General features: G+C 43.7%; 3 protein-coding genes across 5 annotated transcripts; 2 read left to right on the top strand and 1 right to left on the bottom strand.

Annotated features, from left to right (window-relative positions):
• Positions 1-138: 138 nt before the first annotated feature.
• LOC142888613 (ceramide synthase 5-like) lies at positions 139-7,409 on the bottom strand. Its single transcript, XM_076027088.1, has 10 exons — positions 6,903-7,409; positions 5,116-5,218; positions 4,784-4,914; positions 3,873-3,930; positions 3,702-3,752; positions 3,516-3,608; positions 2,420-2,548; positions 1,787-1,893; positions 1,501-1,657; positions 139-660 (listed from the first exon to the last, which is right to left on the bottom strand). The coding sequence occupies exons 1-10, from the start codon at positions 7,076-7,078 to the stop codon at positions 517-519; spliced, it is 1,149 nt and encodes a 382-aa protein (XP_075883203.1). The 5' UTR covers positions 7,079-7,409; the 3' UTR covers positions 139-516.
• An 860-nt stretch (positions 7,410-8,269) lies between these two features.
• Positions 8,270-16,318, top strand: slmapb (sarcolemma associated protein b). 3 transcript variants are annotated; one of them, XM_076027087.1, is made up of 11 exons: positions 8,272-8,887; positions 9,421-9,621; positions 9,881-9,940; positions 11,885-12,013; positions 12,252-12,326; positions 12,507-12,809; positions 13,111-13,381; positions 13,541-13,712; positions 14,337-14,471; positions 14,951-15,038; positions 15,443-16,318. In XM_076027087.1, exons 2-10 carry the CDS (start codon positions 9,570-9,572, stop codon positions 15,032-15,034), a joined length of 1,281 nt encoding a protein of 426 aa, XP_075883202.1. In that variant the 5' UTR covers positions 8,272-8,887; positions 9,421-9,569; the 3' UTR covers positions 15,035-15,038; positions 15,443-16,318. The 3 variants fall into 3 exon arrangements, with proteins under 3 accessions (XP_075883201.1, XP_075883202.1, XP_075883200.1); XM_076027085.1 differs by having other exon boundaries at positions 8,272-9,621; XM_076027086.1 differs by lacking the exon at positions 14,951-15,038 and having other exon boundaries at positions 8,270-9,621.
• Positions 16,319-19,927: 3,609 nt separating this feature from the next.
• abhd6b (abhydrolase domain containing 6, acylglycerol lipase b) lies at positions 19,928-22,719 on the top strand. The gene is made up of 8 exons (XM_076027081.1): positions 19,928-20,052; positions 20,674-20,830; positions 20,987-21,100; positions 21,195-21,327; positions 21,596-21,753; positions 21,882-21,936; positions 22,030-22,130; positions 22,312-22,719. The coding sequence occupies exons 1-8, from the start codon at positions 19,928-19,930 to the stop codon at positions 22,489-22,491; spliced, it is 1,023 nt and encodes a 340-aa protein (XP_075883196.1). The 3' UTR covers positions 22,492-22,719.
• Positions 22,720-23,805: the final 1,086 nt, after the last annotated feature.

Raw genomic sequence — 23,805 nt, 5'->3', positions numbered from 1 at the left:
AAAAATGGGAATTATCCACTGATTCCAGTTTCTTGAATATGAAAACTAATGAAAGCTGGTTTTGTTGATCTTACATTAAAAATTTATTAAAGTTTTATAATAATAAAACAATAATCATCACATGCAATAACCAGTACATTGTCTTTGATACAATAACATTTTATTCATCAAGAGCTTTGAATAAAACCTTATTTACATGTAAAAAAAAAAATTATATTTTATAATGAAAACTCCCACACAAGAACACACCAGCAGGCCACACTTCTGCTGCTGTGGTGAGAAAAAACAAACATCAAATCTCACACACTGTAAACCCGAGCCAATAAGACAATGCAGAGTCTATATTCCACATATGGAATGTGAGTTTGTCTCTGTACAAACAACTCAGCAAGTCTTTTCTGAATATGGAAAAAAAAAAAAAGTCAAAAGCTTCTCAAAGGCATCTTCCGAGAGGGTCACACAGGCGTACACAAGGTAAGTAACAGCGTCACAGGAGTAAATCTTCCCTGGTAGAACTCAGTGCTCGTGAGTATCTCCATTTAAGTTACCTGTGTGGCCTCCATCTTTGGTTTTTAAGGTCTGAGTTGCATTTTTACTGCCATTGGAATAAATCTCCTCGTCTGAGCTGCTCTCAATGTCGCTGCGGTCATCTTTCGACACCTTAGCATCAAGCACAAACAGAAAAGGCAGTTTTACAAACCAAAAATACTGACGATGGTGTAATGGCAATGAGGAGCCGACCAGCTTTCAGAGGAATCTTGGCAAAGTCACAGAACTGCTGAAATTCAGAAACACGGGAGGGTTTTTCCTGTAAACTGTCTTGCCACAGCATCTGTATTTAATAAGTCAGCAATTTGACAGGGCCACTCCAAAGCCACTTCTTCTTTTCTTTTCTTTTGGTCAGTGAATGCCTTCTGAAGTGGACTAACGTGTGTGCAGCAGGTCATTTTCTGGATACATGATTCAACCGCACTGAGTAAAAACTGGTGACTACACACTGTTTGGTTTCAGTTAAGTACAATAAGACATTTTTAGGCCTCATACAAGTCCATACAACTGTATTTGACAGTAAAGCTTAATTTGCTATAGCTTAATTTGAATGGTTGTAAATATAAATGTAAATTCCAAAGTTGGACCTTCCACTAGACAGTTTCCAATTGTCCAATGTTTTAAGTCAAAGCCACGTAAAACTTGCAACTCTGGCCAAAAAGAAGAATTAAAATTTAGACAAAAGCAGTTCGACCCATAAGAAGGCAACCATATTGTGCCACAATGAACATACGGTTGCCAGGAATGTGTCTGATATTTGGTATAAGAAAGATATGCCATCACAATCAAGGACTAATACATGTCTGCAATAGTCTGTCCTACCAGTAGATGTTTCTACATTTTACGCACTGAACCTTTAATATTTCATACCAATAAGAGACCTGCCAGCCTTGGTGAAATATTTAAATTACCACAGGGGGTTGGGGGGTGGGGGGGGGGGGGGGGACTTACCTTTCCTTTGAATATGGCTTTGATAGCAATACGGGCAATGAGGTAGAACCAGATGATGTGAAGAGCTTGTAGCACCAACAACAACCCGTTTAGCAACCACCAGGCTCGGTACGGCCCGATGATCTCCCAGCTATCGAAGAGCACAGTGTAAACCACCCTGAAACAAACACAAAACAACATTCCATTGAGCTCAGAATATACTGATAATGCAGGTGATATTTACTCAGACTGAACATAGCTGGGGTAAAGTGTGTTTTTCTTTTCTTTTGGGAATGGTTTGTCTTACCAGAAGGGATATAAGACCAGTCGAGCCAGGAAAAAGCTCATACTGAACAACACAAACAGGCCATCACATAGCCTCTGGTACTTGGCATAGTTGGCCAGCTTGGCAGCCTTTGGGGAAAAGAAACCTGGTTTATGAACTCGAAAGCACGGTGTGAACTTGTTGAACCAGTATCTCTGTTTGAGTTGGTTGTAGCATATTTGGTCTGAAATGCGTATTCGGTCACACCTTGTCACCTTAGGTCTATAAAGTATTGGATAACATCCTGTCGCAAAGTGCTAATAGAGTGTGTGTGCGTTGGGAAGGGGTTTAGGGTGCCTGCCAGACAGACTGTGCAAGTAGTTAACAGTGCAGCACCACCATTTGGCTTTGCAAGGTTTGCAAATGTATCCTGGCCTAAAATAAAATGATCAGAGTGTTGATGGAGCGTTCCGCCGTGCTGTTTGTAATGCAGTTTAAAAAGAAGTCGATCCATTAAGGAACTCAGGGCCTTGCTGACAACTTGTCTTTGGATGCGAGAGGCTGTCAGACAGCGCTTTAAGAAAGCCTGAAGTCTAAAAGTGAATGGTGGACATTAAAACTCTTCAACACTGCTCAGTTTTGCCGCAAGCGAGCGGCCATGGCGGAGTCCATTACCTCAAGGAAGATATCAGATGCATCGTGCAAACACATGACCATTGTGCCAGCTCTTATCATGTTGTTAGTGTAGGAGAATGTGATGAGCAGTATGGTGGCCAAGTGGTGGACGAGCATGATCATGAAATCCTGCCGTCAGAGGGGGAGAGAGAGAGAGACAGGAATAGCATGACATACAGGGCGATCAAGTGACTTAGCATGACAATTATTTTACAGGCTTTGGTGGTGAGAGGCACTGGAATGACAGGATCATCTAAGCTTTTACTTGTCTAACCTGTTGTGTGAAAGACAAGTGCTGAAAACAACCCTTAGAGACGGGTGAGAAGAAACATTCGCTGCGTTTACGCCTTCAGTTGTCCCATGAGCGAGGTGGCACAGTTAAAACTCAGCAACAAACTCTGGCTTAAAGATTAATGTGACGTTAAGGCGGACCTGCTTCTATCAAATGGCTCTTGACAGGACTGTAAAAGTCCAGGTTGTGTGTGTGTGTGGGGGGGGGGGTTATACTTATACTTATACTGTGACTCGGGACGAGAAGCACAAAGTTAAACGCAGTCGTTGGAAGGGTAAACTGACGGACTATTGTGTCATCCGTGGGATTGTTTTTTAAAATCAAAGTCAGACAAGCACTCGTTTCAAGTGGCTCTTGGGGAGGGACCAAGTCAATAGATTCTTTTGAAAATATTCACATTCCATCACTAGTATGGTTGTTGTGAACCTGTGAGGCGGAACAACGAGACGGGGCTCACAGCCTGTTGGCGTGGCCCACATGCAACTGTGGGATTTAAAAGCCGCTATCAGAAAGGTGAATGAAGAAAAATGTGGCCAAGAGCGGAATGTAACACCTGGCCGCCGTATCAAACCATCTCTTATCATGAAATTCTTATCTAAACATTTCACAATGCAGTGTTGTCATTATGAAAACAACAACACCACCACCACCACCACCACCACCACTCGGAGGCATGCGGTGGAGTCACAACATCTCTGCTTCAGCGAGCGCAGCCGGACAGAGAAAATATGAATGTTCTGAAATGATGAATGTCAGGAGTAAGAAGGTGGCAGCATGCCGCTGGGGAGGCCATCAGTTACTCACCTTACGTTTAACATCTATGAACTGGGAAAACATCAGCGACGAATAGAAGGCCAGCTCAGCTACATAGTAGTTGTACTGTTCACTGCTTACTGACTTTGGGGGGGGAGGGAAGTAGAGCAAAGACACCTTTTATAGACACTGACAGAATCTAGGAAACAAAATGTCCTGCGTGAACATATTATCAACCTGAAATGGGTAGTTGTGCCAACACTGCCTGACGTCCCACATCCAGGACGACTGTCGGAACAGAACAACAAGAGGATACCATTAGATGAGCTGGCTGACTTCCTTAAATGTATGTGTTAAACTGAAAACAACGTGTTGTTTTTGAACCCAGGTCATGAGAGTTTAACTCACCGCCCATAAGTGGCGCATGCCATACATAAAAACCCCCAGGTAAAATGTTAATCGCCACCTGGATTGAAGGAAAGCAGTCACATTTGGGCAAAAACAGGACAGACGTGATGAAGAGGCAACTGTCAGTCTGCTAACATCCACACAATGGTTATCCCAACAGTCAGCCTGTGCAGCAATGTTCTCTGGCATGCAGGAATGCCAGCGTTTGCCTCGCACCGACTAGCCAGCTCGCAGCGCGATAACTTCATTAGCTGCGTTTCCATTACCCCCGAGAAATGTGCAAAACCTCAATGCCGCAAAACAAAACACCTAAACTTTGAAACCTCTCAAATATGGCTGAAAGGTTTTCACGCTCTCATGAGGTGTTTTTTCAGACGTAGCGATGTTAGAGGTACATCGCAAGTGTCATGGAAACACTTTTTTCGCATTTACACGTCAGCGGGGTCATGTGACCAGTTCGCTTCAAGTGAAACGAGTGCGTTATGTTTGGTTGGAGGAGGAGGAGGAGACGGGATATTTTTTTTTTTTTTTACAAGTAATCAAAGAGAAACATATAACAACCATTCTTGACAGGAAACTACACTGAAATGCAGATTTACGCCTGAAAGTGGCGTCTCACGGGATGAGAATTTACGAGAATTGCGGCTTATGCGCTTCACACCATTTAATGGTAACGCATGCAAATCGCAACTGTACTTCATCTTTTATTTTGCGAAAAATTGCAATGGAAACGCTGCTAGTGACTAGCATTCTGATGCTCAGGAAAAATAAAAAGTTGAAAAAAGTGTAGACATAAATAACAGTTATGGCAGTGCTGAGGCCGTCACAAACTACCCTGAGGGAGAAAGGTTGTAAAATGTCATCAAAATTCTGGATTCATTGACTTTTTCGACCGCTAATAAGAAACCTACATGCTTTCACAGAACTTCTTCTGCAAACTGGGCCTGTCTTGGTTCCGGCGGACGCGAAACCATCTCTGTATTTTCCGGACATCCCAGTCCAGTTGCTTGGAGAGCCCCTCCAGCTGCTTCGTGTCTGGGCACTGAGGAGGACAGCACAGGACAGATGAGCAATCGTTTGTTAAAAAGCGCAAAAGGCACGCAGGAGGTGCGACTGCGCTATCGCGTTTGTTATTTAGCAGTTAGCGAGGGTGTCGCTGTGGCGTGCTGGAGTGCAGTGCCAAGTGCGACGTGTGTAGAGGAGCTTTTATGAGGTCCAAAGAACAAGCAAAGGACTTATGCACCGTTTTGGAGTTGTGCACTCTCTCCAAGACATCATTGCGCTGAACTCGCCGGGGCACTCCTTCTTGAATCTGGAGCAAACGGGCACAGGGCTTGGCCACAAGCCTGTATGGACACATACCAAGGCAAGGAGAGAGAGAGAGAGAGAGGGGGGTGGGGGGTGGGGGGGGTTTGGGAGGGAAACACACACAAACAGACACACGGTTAAGCGCTAAGAGAGACATTCAGAAAAAAAAACACACGAGACAAACACAACACAACACAAATGTGTATGTGTCTACAGCTTAAGGAGGCTTCGGTGACTGACATGAAATGTTGAGCCGGGGTGGTAATGTTTGACATGCATGTGTGCATTAGCAGGACGACACAATAGGCCCTAAATGGGAGACAGAGGCACGCATTCTCTGGGGGAATGTTGCACCTACTCTTTAAAAAGAGGGTGATGACCAATCATGTGAGGCAAGGAGACGGGAGGGCTACCCCCTAAACCAGTATCCTAACGTGTGTCACAAGATGATCTGGTTCAGGCGGCCACTGTTCATGCACAAATGCCTCGGCTGCTCAACACCCCACCACTTATCTTGAGTCGAGGTCTTGACACGAAGGCTGACTGCAGAATGAAGACAAACAGCGTCAGATTTAGTCCGCCTGTGGCCCGACCTCGAGTCAACTGAAACCTTTGCCAAAAACTCCGGACCAGAATACGTACTGCTGAAGGAGCTTGTGCGTCACACACAGAACGTCGCGCTGAATTTTGTTTGCATAAACAAATGCAATTCAGGTTCACGATTGCCTCCCACGGCCGCAGGTGAAATAGGTGATCACATCATGATCGCATGACCGCACCAGACCCAGTGGCAAGGCTCCATATTCCTCAACACAACTGCGGTCCACACAACCAAAAGACTTGAAGTCATCATCCACAAACATCAATGCATATGCATATTTTAGCCAGCACATACACATGACAAAGGTTATGTTCACAATGTTACAGTGTGTTATAAATAAGTCTGGGTTTTTTTTTTATTTCCAAATATCACATTCTGGTCAGCATCAACTCACCCAAAAATCATTCATTACAACAAAAAAAAACAACAACACTCTATATACAAACATACACTCCATTCAAATGCACTTCATACCCAGCATACATTAAATCCAGTATTTCTTTAAAACCCTATCGTTCTACTGTGTTAAAAACTTCTTTTTGCTTACAATAAAGACCGGGTTGTCTTTTTAAGCGGCAAACGGCACTTCAGCCCACGCCCGAGGCTATCTCCGGGAAAGGGATCATTACTGAACAAGGTAAGCCGGTATCTCAAGCGTCACCTCAAGAAAATGTTCGAAGGGGTGATTAAACGGTTGAGTCAGAAACCAGGAGTCACCACTGGCGCTCCTGGAAGATACATAGGAATAATATATCCGACCCGGATGAGAATCCCGGAAACCAGGTTTAAAGCGAAATCCAAGTTATATCCAAACTAAAGTTAACTGTTAAATGACGCGACCGGGGAGCAAGCGGGTCGTGAGAGTGAGCAAACGCCTTGTCTTGCCGTTTCCAAATAGTTCAAAAGGCGTGAGTCACGGATTAAAACTGCTGGCAAGACTTTTGGTTGATGTCAGCTCCGTTGTTTTTTTGTTTTGTTTTTTTTTCCCCGTTTTTTTTTTTTTTTCACCCTCCCTTTTACGAACAACATTGAAAAGCGACGCGCTGTAGGTTTTTCCCGGGGGGGGGGGGGGAGTACTAAAACACGGCTAAACAGAGGCGTGAAGAAAATGCTTTTTTTACCTTTCAAACAGCACTCTCAGAATGAAGAGGGCGAAGGCGAGCGGCACGGCGCTGTGGAGATGTCGCAGACGGGGGTATTCCACGCCAGGTGGCGGACTCTCCAGGTCTGCCCACGTAACATTCTCTGGAAACCAAAATCTCTCACTCCAAAGCCAGTCTGAGATAGAGGAAGTCATCGGGGAACCCGGAGGGGGTAACCAAGAAAAGAAAGAAGGGAAACAACCCGTAGTCAACGGCAGCAAGTGACGCACACCGCGCGCGGGGGGGGGGGGTAAAAAACACTACTTGTCCGACATCCGATAGTTTGATTTCACGGTAACGTTAGTAGGCGATACCTCCGACTGCCTGGGATGTTGCCTCCTCCCAGTGTTACATGAGGTCAACTGTTGCGTCTAGAAAAACCGCGCAGCTGGACGGCTAGGTTGGCACATTGTAGACGGAGGGTTACACCTCCTCTGCCCCTCCGCGCATTCGGTTCCTTAAAATGTGAAATAGTTCAGTGTTTTTGTCCCGGGCAGGGTGTGCTTCAGTACCCGCGAGTGTCTCAAAATTGCTCGGCAGCGGGTTTTTAAGAAGTTAAGAGGAAGCTAACGGCAGATGACGTCACCGGCAGTTAGCTACACGCCCCTATGTGCAATTAGCTTTCAACGTCATTTTTCTAAAGCTTTGTTTTGTTTTTGTTTTAGGCTTTTTAAGCAAACACGTATCGTCTTAACCAACTTTGGAGATGTCTCGTTTGGCACAATTCCATGGCAGACATTTGCTTACAGATGTTTAGTCAGACATAAGTCAAATAAAACAGCACCTTTAAGAAACTGTGAAGAGTGGATTTTAGTATAATGATAAAAAGTTGAATGAGCACAGGGCAGTTTCAACATTGATTCCAGATTACTTTTCAAGACGGCAACTGCATCAGTTAAAGCTCTATGCACAACATTTAAAAAATAGTCTATTCTGCTGTCATATACTTAAGTAATAGAAAACAACCATAATAAGGATAATATAAACCAGAGCGAGGTACATTTTAACCATGTGTTTGTTTATTGGAACCAACTACCTTGGTCAGCTGGTTAATCTTCCACTTGTCTTTGAAGAGGTCATACTAACGCTCACTTATTGGCCTTACTGATTTGCAGCTGTGTTTTAACGTTTTACCTCACCCTACAAACAACAGTTGGGTCTAAAGACCCAGCCAAGCAGCAAAATGCCACTTATTAGGAATATGCAGTTGGATTTCACATTTAATTTTAGGTAAACTCAGCCATGACAGTGTCTTCCAGTTTTATTTGAGTGACTGAAGGCACAGACTCCTAGATTTTTGCTTTTTGGCTTTAATAATGTTCCCCAGGGAGAAAGTTATTTTTTTTCCCCTTGAAAAGGAAAAAAAAAGTGTCATTAGGCAACAGAACTTTATACAGTACTCAATACTGCCTCCTGTAGGATGTCAAATGCAAATTGTTACGTGGACACACCCAGCTTCACAAATTTAAAAAAAGAAAAAAAAAGAAAGACAGAACAAAAAAATACTTTTGTCACCTGAAACTATATCTTTAGGATTCATTCCTCAATTTGGCATAGTTAGGTTTGTCTGAAGTTCTCTTGAGAAGTACCTCCCTCTTCTACTGCATGCTAGTAATGTTGGCACATTCAAGCTCAATGCATACTGTGCATAGTTTTTATTTTACAAACCACGTTCAGCTTTTTTGAATCTTCAAAGCAGCAGAAAATGTTTTATTACCCTTTCTCATATTTGTGACTATCTGGTCTCTTGGCCACTCCTGATTTGTTTGTGTTCTGATTTGCACTGTCAACTGTTTGACCATAAAAGCAGGTGTGTGTGTGCCGATCCAAAAAATATCCAATCAACTGAATTTATTGCAGGTGGACTTCAATTTAGCTGCAGAGACATCACAACGATGATCAGTGCAAGCAGGATTCACCTGAGCTCAATGTTAAGCTTCATGACAGAGGCTGCAAATACTTAGGTATGTGTGATTTCTTTTTTTTATTTGTAATAAATTAACAAAACAATCAAATTAACTTTTTGAACATTGTCATTAAGGGGTGGTGCATATAAAATTTTGAGTAGAAAAATTAATTTAATCCATTTTGGAATAAGGATGAAACATAAGAAAAAGTTCCTTGAAGCACTGTGTATTTCCTGGGCAAAGTTACAGTGAGTAGTAAGTTCGGCAGTTATAAAGAATTCATTGTGCTGCGAGTGAAAACATTATCACCGCTTGCTGGCCCTCCCTCTTCACTGTGACAGATTTTCACATCAGTAGCAAATGTCCAGAGAACAGCTCCGCTCCCTGAACAAAACCCCTCTGTGTCAGTATGCAGCTGCAGCTTCCGAGATGCCCTACTCTGAAGCATGACCTCGCGTGGTGAAGGGGGGTGGGTGCTGCGAACTGCGGCCATCACACAGGGGTGCTGTCAGGATGCTGAGAACACTCTGCCGTCTCACACTTGATGTACAAACCTTCTCGCACTGAAGCTTTTTTGTCCAAACGGATAGCTGTCTTTACAGGCTTCAGTCAAACGAGCACAGAGAGCTGTGGAACTCGCTCCGACAGCCCCTCCGTGTCACAGACCACCCCTCCCGCACGGATTGGACTGTTCCATTCTGCATCAGAAAAAAATCTGATAGTTGCAGGAGAGTTCTTCATGTCAGGGACTGCTCAAGCCTCACCACAGAGAAGCTCCAGGATCACCTCAGGTAATACTTTATTTCTGTTTAGCTTTATTCTCAACACCTTGATCTGGTCCTCAATAGGTGTATTTTCATAGCAGATTATTGCTCCACAAGTGCTTATTATGTGTTTTATGTGAGAATGCATTTTTATGTCTGTATTTGATGAGATGAACTTTTAATTTAATTTTGAGATTATTAAATAATGTTTTAATTATGATAACTGTCTCTGGATGTAGCGCTCCGTCATTTGATCCATTCCTAATATGTGTCATTCATTTCACAGATAAGCAAATGGATAACAAAGAGGTTAACGATCCCCTGACGAGTGTAACACTAATTAAAGGTAAATCACCTCTTACTAGAGTGCTGGCATGTAAGTGTATGCGGTGTAGCATTGTTTTGCACGACGCACCTGACACAGCATATCTGTCTGACTAGAGGAAGAGGAGAGGGAAGGGGGGAAAAAATCATGAGTCACACTTGGGAGCTTCTGAAGCTATTAGGGGCAGACTGCTGGCTGGAGAGTTTAAAGTGCCAAAGATTACTTTAATTTAAAGACAGAGGTGTCAACAGTCTCACACCGAGATTGCGCATCAGCTGACTGCCCATCGTCTGTGACGCAGGCTATTGGACAAAGAATGTTACAAGTTGTGCTCTGCCATGTGCAGGCAAACGACGGAGGGAATCAATTTTTCATGACAGCTGAATTTGTGACGCTTCGCCACACAGCATATAAGCAAACACAAAGCCCATCGCTGTCCCCACGACAGCGGCCGTTCTCTGCATGGAATGGGGATGTGTCACAGATACTGCAACGTACACTGCGATTTACATCTGTACATTAACATTTACTCTGGCACTCGGTCAAATCCAAATTTCACGGCAAGTGTATCCATTCATGACATGAAAACACCACATAGTGCAGGCATTCAGCAGGAACAGTGCTGAGCATCCTAGTCGGTGAAGGCGCCCTGTCACATTCACTGGAAAGGAAGCCAGCAGAGGGGAAAGGGAACATGATGGCTCTAGCCTTCAGCACTTGAGCTAAAAAAAGACTTTCTCCTACATTTTTTTTTTTTTTATCCGTGGCACCACTAGAGGCAGTGCGAAGCCCGCTATCCCCAGCTTGTCACGGAAGTATTTTTACATGCAGACTAATTCCATCCCTGCTTTGTCAGGAGTCGGCGTCAAATGATCTCAGCTAATTGCTCTAATAGGTGTCCATACGTCAGACACCCTTCTCCTGACATTCTTGCCATGGCCTGCTCCCTGGAGGACAGCCATCCTTTACATGATCTGATAAAAAAACAAAACAAAAAAACAGACGATCTCACTCATAGGGAGGCCACTTAACGCTGCGACTCCCACCTCATACATATGCACAACCTCAGACACACACAAAGCATTGACCGCCCATCTCTTGTGTGGCACGCAGCAGGGCAGTCATGTGCTTGACTGGGAGGGCGCCACCCGCCTCCATCCGTCTGCGGGCGCCCAGGCTCCGTATATGATCGTGACGCATGCCCGCATCCATGTGCACTTGCGCGGCCTTGTTGCACACGGTGACATCACGCTGCTTAAAACGTACAAATGCAGCGTTTCACTGCGGCCACGGACCCTCTGATGTGACCATTTATGGCGCACATAGTTGGCCCCCGCGTCCCGCCACTTGTTTCCCCCCCTTGCCAAACGCTCTCCGCAGGATGAGGTCATTGGTTTTTATTCCGCGCCACGGCAGATTAGGGGATCACCATATTCACAGTGCGGGGCAAATGCCAAGTATTTATGGGGTTTGTTTCCACCACTGGGAAACACAACAGACCCTTGACAACCCTGGCCCCTTCTCGCTCTTTGTGCATTGTTTGTCTGTAACACGTTGTCAGCAAACAGTTGTCGGACACTGGCGTGTTGCGGCGTTAATAAGACACTTTGATGTAAAAGTTAGATGAAAAAAAAGTAGATAACGCAGCTGTGCCTATTTTGGGGTAGGCAATTAGTTTATGTAAGAGTCCCATTTAAATATCTTGGGAAATCATGTCGTACGACAGGCCTGGTCTGGGACTATATTTGAGGCGGAACTATTATGGATGGATAAAATTTTTGTAACTTTTTAATTGTTGTAACTTCTTTTTGTTTCAAGATTACATTTTGATGTCCCAGCAAGCGCACCAGTATTCTGACTGAGAGCCTTTCTCCTCCAACTGCTGTCGATACTCAGCACTTTAAAGGGAGAATTGACCGGAAAGAATGCTCATTATTTTTGCCTCGTCTTTGTCTTTGTCTATAGATGACCTGACCAAGTCCAACTTGGACTCCTCCAGTGATTCAGAAAAGATTATCCAGCACTTGAATGATGAACTTCAAGAAGCACAAGGGCTTGCAAATAGCGAAAAGCGCAAATGCATGGAGCTACAAGGTAAAACTCTCTCCATAGGACGCTGTCAAGCCAAACTTAAACATTTAACCCATGGACTTGCAACTTAGGTTTTATGTGCACACTGTCTTCAAGTTTAATTCTAATCTATAATATTCATAAGTAATGCACTTTTTGAAAAAAATTGCAATGATTTTCAAGTCATCTCATTTAGATTCAGCCAAATACAATTCGACTAAACAGGCACATGCTACAAGCAATGAAATCATATATTTTTCAGGCATACTGCAGGAAGAGCGAAAAGAAAACAAACATCAAGCTGATGAATCCGCAAAACAGATGAAGCTTCTTCAAGGTACATCTGTGTGTGTGTGTGTGTGTGTGTGTGTGTGTGTGTGTGTGTGTGTGTGTGTGTGTGTGTGTGTGTGTGTGTGTGTGTGTGTGTGTGTGTGTGTGTGTGTGTGTGTGTGTATTGAAAAATCAAACATTGTGCCACACTTCCTAACCACTGACCACTTCCTCATGGTTCCAACAGGCCAGCTGCAGCAGCTCCAGGGTGAAATAGGTGTTCTCAGGGGACAGCTAGACGCCTCCCCGGGTTTGCACGACGAGCTGCAGAGAGCACGCGATGAGACGAAGGCGCTAAACCGCGCCCTGGAGGCAGCTGCCGCTGAGCGGGATCGCGACGTCACTGCTGTCCAGATGAACCTGTCAGCCGCCACCAAAGACTTGGAGCAGTGGCGTCAGACTGCCAACAAATACCAGCAGCAGATCAAGGACCTAGAACGTGATGTTCAACAGCAGAGCATCCAATGGCAGAAGACTGCAGAAATACAAGGTAGCGGGGCAGCAATGTTGCAAAATAGGATGATCATATTTGTGCATTTGTTATGATTTCATTCGCTTAAATTGCAAAAACATAAATGGAAACAAAAACACAGTTTTACTGATCAGGTCTGAATGCATCAAAATTAACATGGGTTTAGATTCTCCTTTTTTCACATAAGAGACTTGTTTATGCACCTGCATGTGACAAGAATACAATGCATCTGGCGTTCAATTAAAGATTTCACTTCACATGTGGGCCAAATTACACAGAGCATCTGCTTAGTTGCATTAAAGCCTCATTATTTTCACAGCCAGCGAGCTCCAGTCCATGCAGGTGGAGTGCAATGGTCTCCTGAAGGAGTGTTCTGCCCTGCGGTCGGAAAAACAAGACGTGGCCAATAAGCATCAGAAGGAAAAGAGCGGTCTGCAGAGCGAGTGTGCTTCTCTCAGGGCAGAGAAGGAGGACCTCCTCAAGACACAGCAGAGGGAGAATGCCGGCCTGCAAGACGAGTGCACAAATCTGCGCTCAGGAAAAGAGGCAGCGCTGCTGAAACAGCAGCAGCTTGAGAAGGATCTTGCAAGGTCAGTGCTCGGCGTTTTATTGCTAAGAGCCCGGCCTGCACTCCCACCAGTGCGCTCACGCTGACTCACCGTGCATCAACAGTTTCCAGTTCGTCTGATCCATTATTTCCTGAATTCTTCTGGGGATTTTTCATTTCTTTGTTTGTTTGTTTTTGATAGTCTGCGTTCCCAGAATGCTGAGCTGGGCGGCAGCGTGAAAGCTCTGGAAAGCTCCCAGGAGGAGCTGGAGAAGAGGCTGGCAGCCGTGCAGCTCCAGCACCAGCAGGATAACGCCAAGCTACAAACCCAACTGGATGAGGCTGACAGTCACAGCAAAGCCCTGGAAAGAGAGGTCATTCTTTAGCTCACGCACCTCACGCACTTCATGCAGCATGTCTGCCATTTACTGGTGCTGGCATTCCTTTATCTGGCTGCTGGGGAGAGACAGACACTAGACAAACGCTCACACAAAGCTCCTCAAAATATTCAGCCGGGGCTCATTATATTTCACTCTCAACAGCAGACTGCATTCAGTATTGCTAGTTCATAATTAAAAAGTGTCACTTGCAACTGAGAGTGACACTTCTGTTTATATCTTTTGTGTAAAGTTGAAATTGTGTTCTTCTGAAAAATTGACTCGATAATTATTTGCTGTAACAAAGACTTTGTTTCTGTAGTTCAAGCTGCATCTTTCAAGGGCATTTGGCTTTTCCTTAATTTAATTTGGTTAGAAATAAGAAATCCAATTTGTATTTGAACTTGGAACCTAATAATTAGTGGACTAAATATTATTCAATTTTAGTTATTTGTGCAAGTGTTTCAAGGGCAGGCTTCTGGGATTTTGTTTTAATGCCGTCCAAAGAGAGTTCTTGCTAATTGAAGAGACAGTTCACCCCAAATCATATTACAATTTGATTGTAATGTGGCTTTTAATTGCCTATAGTACTGAAGTGTTGATTGTTTTCACTCCGTACAGAATGAAGATACCAAGGCGGAGCTGTCAGACCTGAAGGAAAAATATGAAAAGGCTGAGCAGGAAAAACAGGCACTAAGTGAGGAACTTGAGGACTGCAAGGCCAACATGAAGGACTTGGCGGAGAAAGGCACAAAGGTGAGCGCTGGTCTCGCAGTCAGCCGCACAGAAGAGCCTTGCTTTCTGTTTAACGAGATCATTATTAATCGTTTGTTAATACTAAATGGAGATTTGTATTAGGCGTAATAATAAAAAATTACAACTGAGGAAATGCATATCAGATTTAATTGGGGTAAAAACGACTCTTAGCTGTTTTTGCTCCGACGCATGAGCTCTGCTTTAAATAATGTGTATGGCACACATTTTATTTGTGAGCTATCTTGGACATTTCGAGTGGATCTCTGCCACGATTCACTGCGCGGTGGCTCTCGGCACACCTGCTACCCCGGCCTCATCCGCTGTCTTTTAACTGTTTGTTTTGACAACCATGTGGGATTTGCACAGATGTAGCTCACCGACGCATAGTGTCGCCGAGGGGTTTAATCGAATAAACCCGCATCGGGTATGTCCCACTGCTGTTGACTGTACAGTTGTATAATATCCCTTCCCTTCTATAGACATCCCTATTGCTGCCTGTTCAAGCCATAGTCATCGGCCTTATCCTGGCTTTGCTGTATTGGTGCTTCGGCGCATTGTGGTAGTAAGGTACACGTTACTCCCGTCAAGTCAGCCTACATCTTCCATGCTCATCAGTGTCTCCTGGCCCATAGCATGATTTAATCTGGCTCTCTTTGATATTCTACATCGCCTCTTTCAAAGTGGAAAACAGGGGTGGCTCTAACCTCTCTAATCACACAGTTTCATCGTCTGATATCTGTTTGTTGTGTCTTGGTGGCTAACGCTAATAACTGCATCTCCTTGGCTTGACTTTCTACCTTCGAGGGCTAACCCGCATCATTTCTGTATTGCATCGATCTTTATGGCAAAGCCCTGTGTCCCCGAAGCTTTGGCGATCTACTCGTGAGCGTTTCTTGTGTGTCGATGACTCATCCCCGTTTCTCCACTGTTATTTATTCATTCTGGGTTTTTTTTTTTTTCCTTCTTTTCAGAAGCCGTGGATGATCTGGGGCCCGGTGGTTGCGGTGGCTTTAACAGCTGTGACTGCTGCTGCGCTCCTCAGGACCTGAGCGCAACAAGCTCAAACACACACACATACACGCAAACACAGTGAATCAAGATTCAAGAGCAAGGAGACAAAAAAAAAAAAAAAGAATGCAGTTTCCTATCACGGACTGGCAGAAAAATGGCTTTGGTTAGGCGCCCTATAACGAGAAGTAACCGACGAGGCTTACATAATATCACGCAAACAGTCCAGTAAAAGCACACATGCCAAGCTTCGAGCCATGCAATTGGTGTCCGTGCAGCCTCATTTGAAATGCACGTCGCGATGCGAAGCGTTCTTGAATCTTGATTTGAATTGTCTAGGTGTTTGTGGTCAGACGTCTCTGCACTCGGCCCCTCATCATATCTGCACTATTAATTAGGAGGGCTTAACACTGTTTAATTTTTAAGATGCTCTATTTTAGATTACAGAGAGGTTAATAAAAAGAATGTCAGTATTGTGTGCAAACAGGTATGTATGTCTTTTATGTGAAGGAAAACGAGTTGGACTATATTTTCTGTTTGTTATCATGGCTTGTAGCATTATTAATGAATGAATGTAAAGTCTACATACTAACGTCTATCAGACAGCAAAGTTGAAATATATTTGGTATGATAGATGGACCACACATAGAGTCTAAACTGACCAGACCTTGTGAAAAAGCCAGGACCGTGACAGTTGCGTTTCTGCCAGAAACATCATGCGTTACAATTACTGTCTCTAATGTCTAATCTCAATGTAAACAAGGTTGTTTCATGACGTTTGAGAGATATATGATGGTTGTAATAATATTTAGAATGAAATAAGTGATCCTGAAAGAAAAGGAATTGAATCTCATTTGGATTATGAATATTCAACTTCTGTATGTCCCTTTTGACCAAACAAAAATGCCTGGTTTGTCAACCGGCTGCTGTACAGCTGCCAGAGCCCCCGTAAATTCACCCAAAATGCAACCAGCATTAAAGTTTGAAGTTAAGATGTTACGTTTTGCTCTGGGGAGCCAGAAGACGCTGACCAAGTCGGGGAAAAGCAAGTTGTTTTAATGACGAAAGGAGAATGCAAGGAGAGTTGTTATGTTGCGCTCCCGATCACATCTTTTGAGACACAATTTGACCAAAGGGGACCTATTTTACTTGCCTGCTTCCCGTTGGTTACTTATACCACGCCCCCTTCACAGGCTCTGACGCGTCTATAACCTGACAAAAAACCCCTTTGGTTGAAATGTCTTAATAAATGTCATTTGGAGCAACTGCATACGTGTGCCAACATATTTTTCAATTATTAGTGTTTTTGTCCCATAACTGTTGTTTTTGTTTGTGGGCGTTCACTCACCCCCTGTTCTGACATTGTTAAAAATGATAAATAAATCATAAACTAAATCTCATGGCCACCAAAGGCATAATTATCCAACTGTCATAATTATCCAACTGTTGTTCTCTAGGATTTTAATTGGTATTTTGGTTTTGTGTATGCTATTATTATTCACCAGGACACTGATGTGCTGAAGGTCAGAATGTCGGATTTAAAAATGTCGGCAAAAACCTGTTGACAATTCTGCCTTGTGGCTCAGTGTCTTTTGACAATAAACGGTTAAAACACAAGTCTGACCCTCAGCAGCAGTCAAAGAGAACATGCAGCAGAGGAGAAGCAGTAAGAGGAATAACATTAAATCAGTTTTTGGTATTTTACAGACGTTGATTTAAGCTGACAGTTTAGAGCACGCTGGTCTGCTTTTCCTTGGGAGAGATGTTTTCTGGGGAAAGCCCCGTGTGCATGTGAGCTCGCCAGTGATGCATTTGGGAAAAGGGCACGTGTTTCCACAGAGTACGATGACGCATTAAAATACAATTTAGGGGCACACGGAATAGACCGTGCTTCTCCCCCAGAGGTAGCTGGGATGCCTTTCAAACACCCACAATATAGAAAAAAGCCAATTAATTAGCTCTTGTTGATTTGATTTTCTTTCAAAATTTTAGTTTTAATGGACAATGTGAGATTTGTTGGCCGTGATGATGCCATCGCAATTATTTCGCTCTGCTTGTTGTAAGCATTTGTATAGAGAAAAAAATAATGAATCCAATGCCCATTCATTGCAATGAGGCTGGCAGTTCATAGCAACATTTTATCATCTAAAAAGCTTCAGTAAAACCTCTCGCAGTGTAAAAGAAAACAGGATATCGTAAAGCGTGGTCCCCGGTTTCCTCAGTACACAATTTACCTCCTGCATCCGTTAAATGCAGCTCTTCGCAGTCGTTTTATTCCTTTCTCCTGCAGTACATGGCTGATCACCGACGTTTATGCAAGCACTTCGCTGCTGCGGCCTGAACATCTGCTCGAAGATTACAGGGTTAAGCACTGGCTACAGTGCCACCCTGTAAGCTGGCCGACCACATGGTGGCAGGCCTTTGGAAATGGATCCAGCATGTTTCTGCGCAGGAAGCCTGTCTCTGCCCAGTCGCAACGAATCCGAACTTCGTGCCCGGGGCGCCGCGTCGCACTGGCGTCCTCTCTCTCTGCAGGCTCGGCAGTGTCAGTGAGCTCTCCGAGGGACACCACGAGACAACCGTGACGACGCAGGCAGCTACCGTGGCACGGCACTGTGCTGTGCCATCACTCAGTGAGACCTGGGAAACCCGCAGCGGCGTGTAAACCGATTGGAAGCCGCGTATTTGTCAGATAGAAGACCAAATGTGAGAACTGTTCCCACCCAGGCCGAGCCGCTGCGGAGTTGTCGTGTCAATTTGTTCTGCCCCAGTTTGTATGTAGGTCATGTAGTGGACCAGAGATGCAGCAGAATGGTAGCGGCGTTACATGATATTTCGCATTGGCCCTAATTTGCTATTGCTATTTAAAGTCCATGTGGCTGTTTATTTACAGTGCGGCGATGAAGCCAGAATTTTGAATGACTTCACAATCTATGAATGCTTTAACATACTGTAGATCTTAGACGAGTGCTAATGTGCCTTTCATGCCAAAAAGTTATTTGATTATACAGATTAGATTCATACTAGCCTGATTCAATTTGGAAAATCAATTTCCACAACTCCTCTTAGGTTATGATATATAGTTTGTATTAGATTATCTACTATTTCTTTACCCTTTACCCACAATCATATAGGTATTAGATGCCATGACACCTAGTGGTTTGTTGGGGGGGGGGGGGGGGGGCTCAGGTCAGGTCAGTGTTTTCAACAACGTGCTGCAGTTTGCCTCCACCATGACACCCAGTGGTAAGTTTTGGACTCAACTAAAAGAAACGTGCCATAATTTAATTTGATTTTTTTTATTAAATAAAAAAAAATTTAAAAAAAAGTATAAAATTTCCATTTCAATTTCAAATATCTTCAAAACTTTACACCATCTCACATATTATCATTAAATATTTGTGGGGGGGAAATCGTTCATTTTTGTGTTTCAAAAGTGGTGACTGCATGAGTCAGGACACAAATACATGGAAATTAGTTACTGTATATATTCAACAATTTTGTTAACTTATTGTTAATAATAATAATAATAAAAAGCACTTTCTCTGGATGTGTGCCAAGAGGAATTATCTTGCTAAAATAACCAGTTTTGACCTTGACGGAACAGTGCACACGCACAAGGGAGCATGTGGGTTGTAGGTGACTGTACACAGAGTGTCTCAAAACTTTTTTTTCCCACAAAGTTAATTTCTTCATCAGCACATATGCCTTAGGCTTCTGTAATAGGAGCAGTACTGAGTACAGAACCGTCCTTCAACCTTCAAGTTCAGGAACCTCTGTAGACTTTAAATTGTATATCCATCATAATAAAACAAGAAATACTGGAATTCATCACTGTTCAATATTTTTCGTTAAATTGACTTTCCTTCATGGCCACGTGTACAGTGTTAATATCTACTCCCTCCACAATATACAACACTTTTTCGGGGTGCACAACGACGGCAGCTTCATGGCAACATTTGGCCTGCGCGCTCACTTTAAAAGATCGACTGGATGATGTAGTGGCCTGGTTTCCTGAACAATGAGTAATAATCAATAAGTACATCCAGAGCAAACACTGTGTTGCAAAGACTATCTGAACCCCATGTGTTGTTTTTATTTTGGATTCCAGAGATATATATATATATAAGTTCATTGTTATTGTTTCCAATTTTCCATCTTCCGCAGCCTAGCATTACCTGCAGATAAACAAAGTTCGAGGCGAGAAGACGGTTTCGTGTATCCCTCTGTGATAACAGGAACCTGGAGGACAAAAAAAAAACACATCTGAAATGTAAGTTGCTTCCTTTGTTTTTTGAGAAGATGGTATGTTTCATGGCATGGTAGGGAACTTGTTTTTCATGGCTGTAGGACAACGATTTTACAACTCCCCTATATGTTAATGTACACACATGAAGCTCATATGATGGCGGCGTATTCATTTCTTTGTGTGTTTTTAGAGATGAGCCATGGCAGCTGATCTTGACGTTGTCAATCTGTTTATCATTGCTGGGGGAACTCTGGCTATTCCCATCTTGGCGTTTGTTGCATCCGTCATCCTTTGGCCATCCGCGCTTATTAAAGTGTACCACTGGTAAGGTCAAAAGGTTTAAAACCTCTTATGGTTATTTATTGTGAGAAATAATGTTATGTGCTATACTGATGCTAATAAAGCATCAGGTCAGTTTCCTGCTTGGCAAGTCGGAAAAGCATGTCTAATAACCTTAGATGACTGTACATTTAATTATCAACACATCTATTCAGCTATTTCCCCCCAGAATGATCTTTTTGGTATACAGAAATGCATAGAAGACAGAAGACATTGCTTATCTGTTTGTAGAGGTCCTGGATTTATAGGATAAACTTGGAATTTAACAAAATGAATAATCTGTACACAAAAATCTTCAAAAAATGATCTTTAATTACGAAGCTTTTTACAGTGACTAATTTATGAATCATTCCTGATGTGGGTCTGTGGCTGAAAGCTAGTAATTGAAGATATTTTTGAGTTGATTGGAGTGTGCAGATTCTTTGTATTGTTTTCATCCAGAAATGTATACAAATGTTGAGATACAATTATTACTATGAACATGAAAGGCATTTTTAGACATTTCTGATAAGGTAAACTGTGGTTTGTCCGTGTATCCAACCTGTAGCCTGAACAGTACAGCTGTGCAGTCTGACTTCATACAATGCTGACATGTGCTCCCTGTAGGTACTGGAGGAGGACTCTGGGCCTCCAGGTGCGCTATGCAGACTGTGGAGGGTATCGCTTCTGTTATGCCTACAGAGGAAAGGCCGGGATGAGGCCCTCAATTTTAATGCTGCACGGCTTCTCCGCTCATAAAGACGCATGGCTCACTGTTGTCAAGGTACATCAGCGTGTTCTGCTGTTTGAAATGGAAAGATGCCATGAAAAAAAATTTCAAGCGTCCAAAATGTGTTTTAACGAAAATCTCAAAAGTTCTCTTGCAACAGTTGTGAAATTTCAAATTTCAATTCATATGTACTCTCATGTTTTCACCAAGTATCTACCGAAGCATCTGCACATTTTGTGTGTGGACATGCCCGGCCACGAGGGAACAACACGCACCAACACAGACGATTACTCCATCAAGGGACAGGTCAAGAGGATTCACCAGGTGAACAGCTCGCAGCCAAAACAATGAAGCGTGCGCTTACTGATTCGCACATGAACTATTTCACAGAACAATAGTTTCTATTCCTTGTCCTCAGTTTGTGGAAGCCATTCGCTTAAACAGGAAACCTTTTCACCTCATTGGAACCTCAATGGGAGGAAACGTGGCCGGAGTTTACGCGGCCTGCTACCCCTCAGAGATCTGTAGCATGACTCTCATCTGTCCAGACGGTCAGTCAGTAAGTCTGCGCATGCGTGTGTGAGTGTAAGCTAAACAAAAGACAAGGCCTCCGACTTCTCCTGTGCAAGACATGGAAGACAGAGTTGCATTATGGGAAATATAGAACACAGCACGGAGATTTGTGTATTTGCTGCTTTAACTATTTTATTGTTACATTCCACATTAGATTCACAGAGTTATATTTCTCTGGATTTATTTTTTATTGTGCAAAACGGCAGATTTTTTTTCATATGTGTTAATTACAATGCTATATTGCAGGAATAAGACACCCACAGGAGACCAAGTTTGACAATCATCTGCAGGACCTGATGCACAGCAATTATACACTAAACATCCCGCTGATCCCCACTACACCCGAGGAGATGGAGGACATGTTCAGACTTTGTTCTCACGTTCGCTTTAAAATTCCTCAGCAGGTCTGGACTGCACACGCTTGTAATTTCATTGCGCGTTCACTCACGTAACAATGGGCCTGCTGCATTAATGGACTTGTTTACAGTGGCCGCGCTTTGCCAGTGTCTAAACATTTGCTCTTCCTGTTTAGATTCTACAGGGGCTTGTAGATGTGCGGCAGCCTCACAACACATTTTACCAAGAAGGTTGGTTCAGCTGGATGTATAGCTTTGAGGAAATGTAACAGAAATGTGCAATGCACATGACGTAATTCACACTTTCCCCACTTTGTCAAGCAGTATTTATGGAGATTTTTACCGAGGACTCAAGATACGCCTTACAAGAGCACTTACATCTCATCACGGCACCCCTGCAAGTGATATGGGGAAAACAGGATCAGGTAGTGTATCATGAATTTCTAATACAAGAGCTTAAATACACAAGCCATTGATTGTCGGCAGGCAAAGTAAATACAAACCACAGGTGGGAACTCAAAGTTGCCTGTCAGGTTCTGTTCTTGTCCATCAGAACACAAAACTGCATATTGACACTGACATGATAATTGTCTGCTGTTTGCTCAGGTGGTGGACGTGTCCGGTGCCTCAGTCATTGCAGGCGTGCTGCCTGGATGCAAAGTGGACCTACTGGAGAACTGCGGCCACTCTGTGGCGATGGAAAAGCCCTGCAGGACAGCCAGGCTGATCCTGGAGTTCATCATCTCACAGCAAGACGCCAGGGGCGGCGCAAAGAAGTCATCCTGAGCGAAAGAACAAGAACACAATTCACGCCTGTCCACTTGCAACGCTTCTCGTGCTACTTGTTTGTGACATACGTTTGCATTCATTTATCCAAACTTTATTCGCATTGCATAAAATTGCATTAGAACTGAGAGAAAATGCCCGTGATTTGGGGGGGGGGGGGGGTGACTCGCTCCTATTTTGTCAGTGGCATTTGAAGAATTCCAATAAAAGCTCCGTGCGTGAACGTGAGAGTGAGTGTGTTCAGAATCAGATGTGTGACTAAATTCATGCAGTGGATGCCTGCAGCAGGACCTCCTCCCCTCCTTCGCCCTTCGTATGCGCAGTTTTGCAGCAGCCAAGCTCTACACAACTGCCCGATGCGAGCAGCGGCAAACACAACATCCTGGCCAGCCGAACCGCTATATGCTAACATAAGGACGCTGTATTTTTGGACCAAATAGCCGGCGAGGCGGTAAGAAATCTAGGCACGGGGTGTTTCTTTGAAAGAATGTGTGCGTTAGTTGCAGGCAGGCTCTTCAAAAGCCGGCGTTAATAGTGGTTGTGAATGGCTCAGCTAGCAACGTACCGTACGTGAACGTCAGCTGCACTAGCGCTGCGGCTAACAATTAGCCAGCAGGCTGTACGTCCAGGACTCGCTTTGTATTCAATGCTGCACTGCTCACAACCCCCAAGATGGGGATATAAATGATTGCTATAGAGCGTCGCCTACTTTTCAGGATACATTATATTAGTTTTTGCATAACGCATCTTGCATGCTGGCTTAAATGTCTTGGCAAAGTAGGTCGGCACTTTTGACACCATCTTTGTTCAGTAAAAAACGTTATTCAGAGGTTAGCATACGAGGATGCCTTAGCCTTGCTGTTGTTGCTTTACACCACCTGAGTAACTCTACACACAAACACAGCGTTTTCGCGGAATTTCATTTTCATGTTGTGGCATCTGGGTTACCGAAGTAGTATCAAAGTGCGACGCTGTTGACCAAACAACTTTCCTGTAGCTGCAGTCCTCTGGGTGTTTGCGGGCAAAACGAGTTAGCTACGTGACGTGAACACACGGTAGAGATGTTGAGATGTAATGTTGTGTTGTCCGTATCCCAAATGCCGTGTTCTCATTTTTTGGAGTTCAAATAGTGAACCGCACGGAACGCGACTGCGGCATTTGAGTCTCTCAATATTTATTCAGATGACGCTGGTGCTCTATCAGTTAAGTTATTTATTCAGTGTCTGCTCCAGTGCGCTCATACTGAAACTAATTCCGTATGTTGTGATCAGTGACTCAGTCATTTTTTTTTTCTTCTTCGAAATGTTGCTCATT

This window comes from Nelusetta ayraudi, unplaced genomic scaffold (genome assembly GCF_046127955.1).
Source record: "Nelusetta ayraudi isolate G7.1 ecotype Tasmania unplaced genomic scaffold, CSIRO-AGI_Nayr_v1 ptg000019l, whole genome shotgun sequence".
Lineage (NCBI taxonomy): Eukaryota > Metazoa > Chordata > Actinopteri > Tetraodontiformes > Monacanthidae > Nelusetta > Nelusetta ayraudi.
Note: the sequence above shows the minus strand (reverse complement) of the source record. Positions and strands in the feature narration are given on the sequence as shown.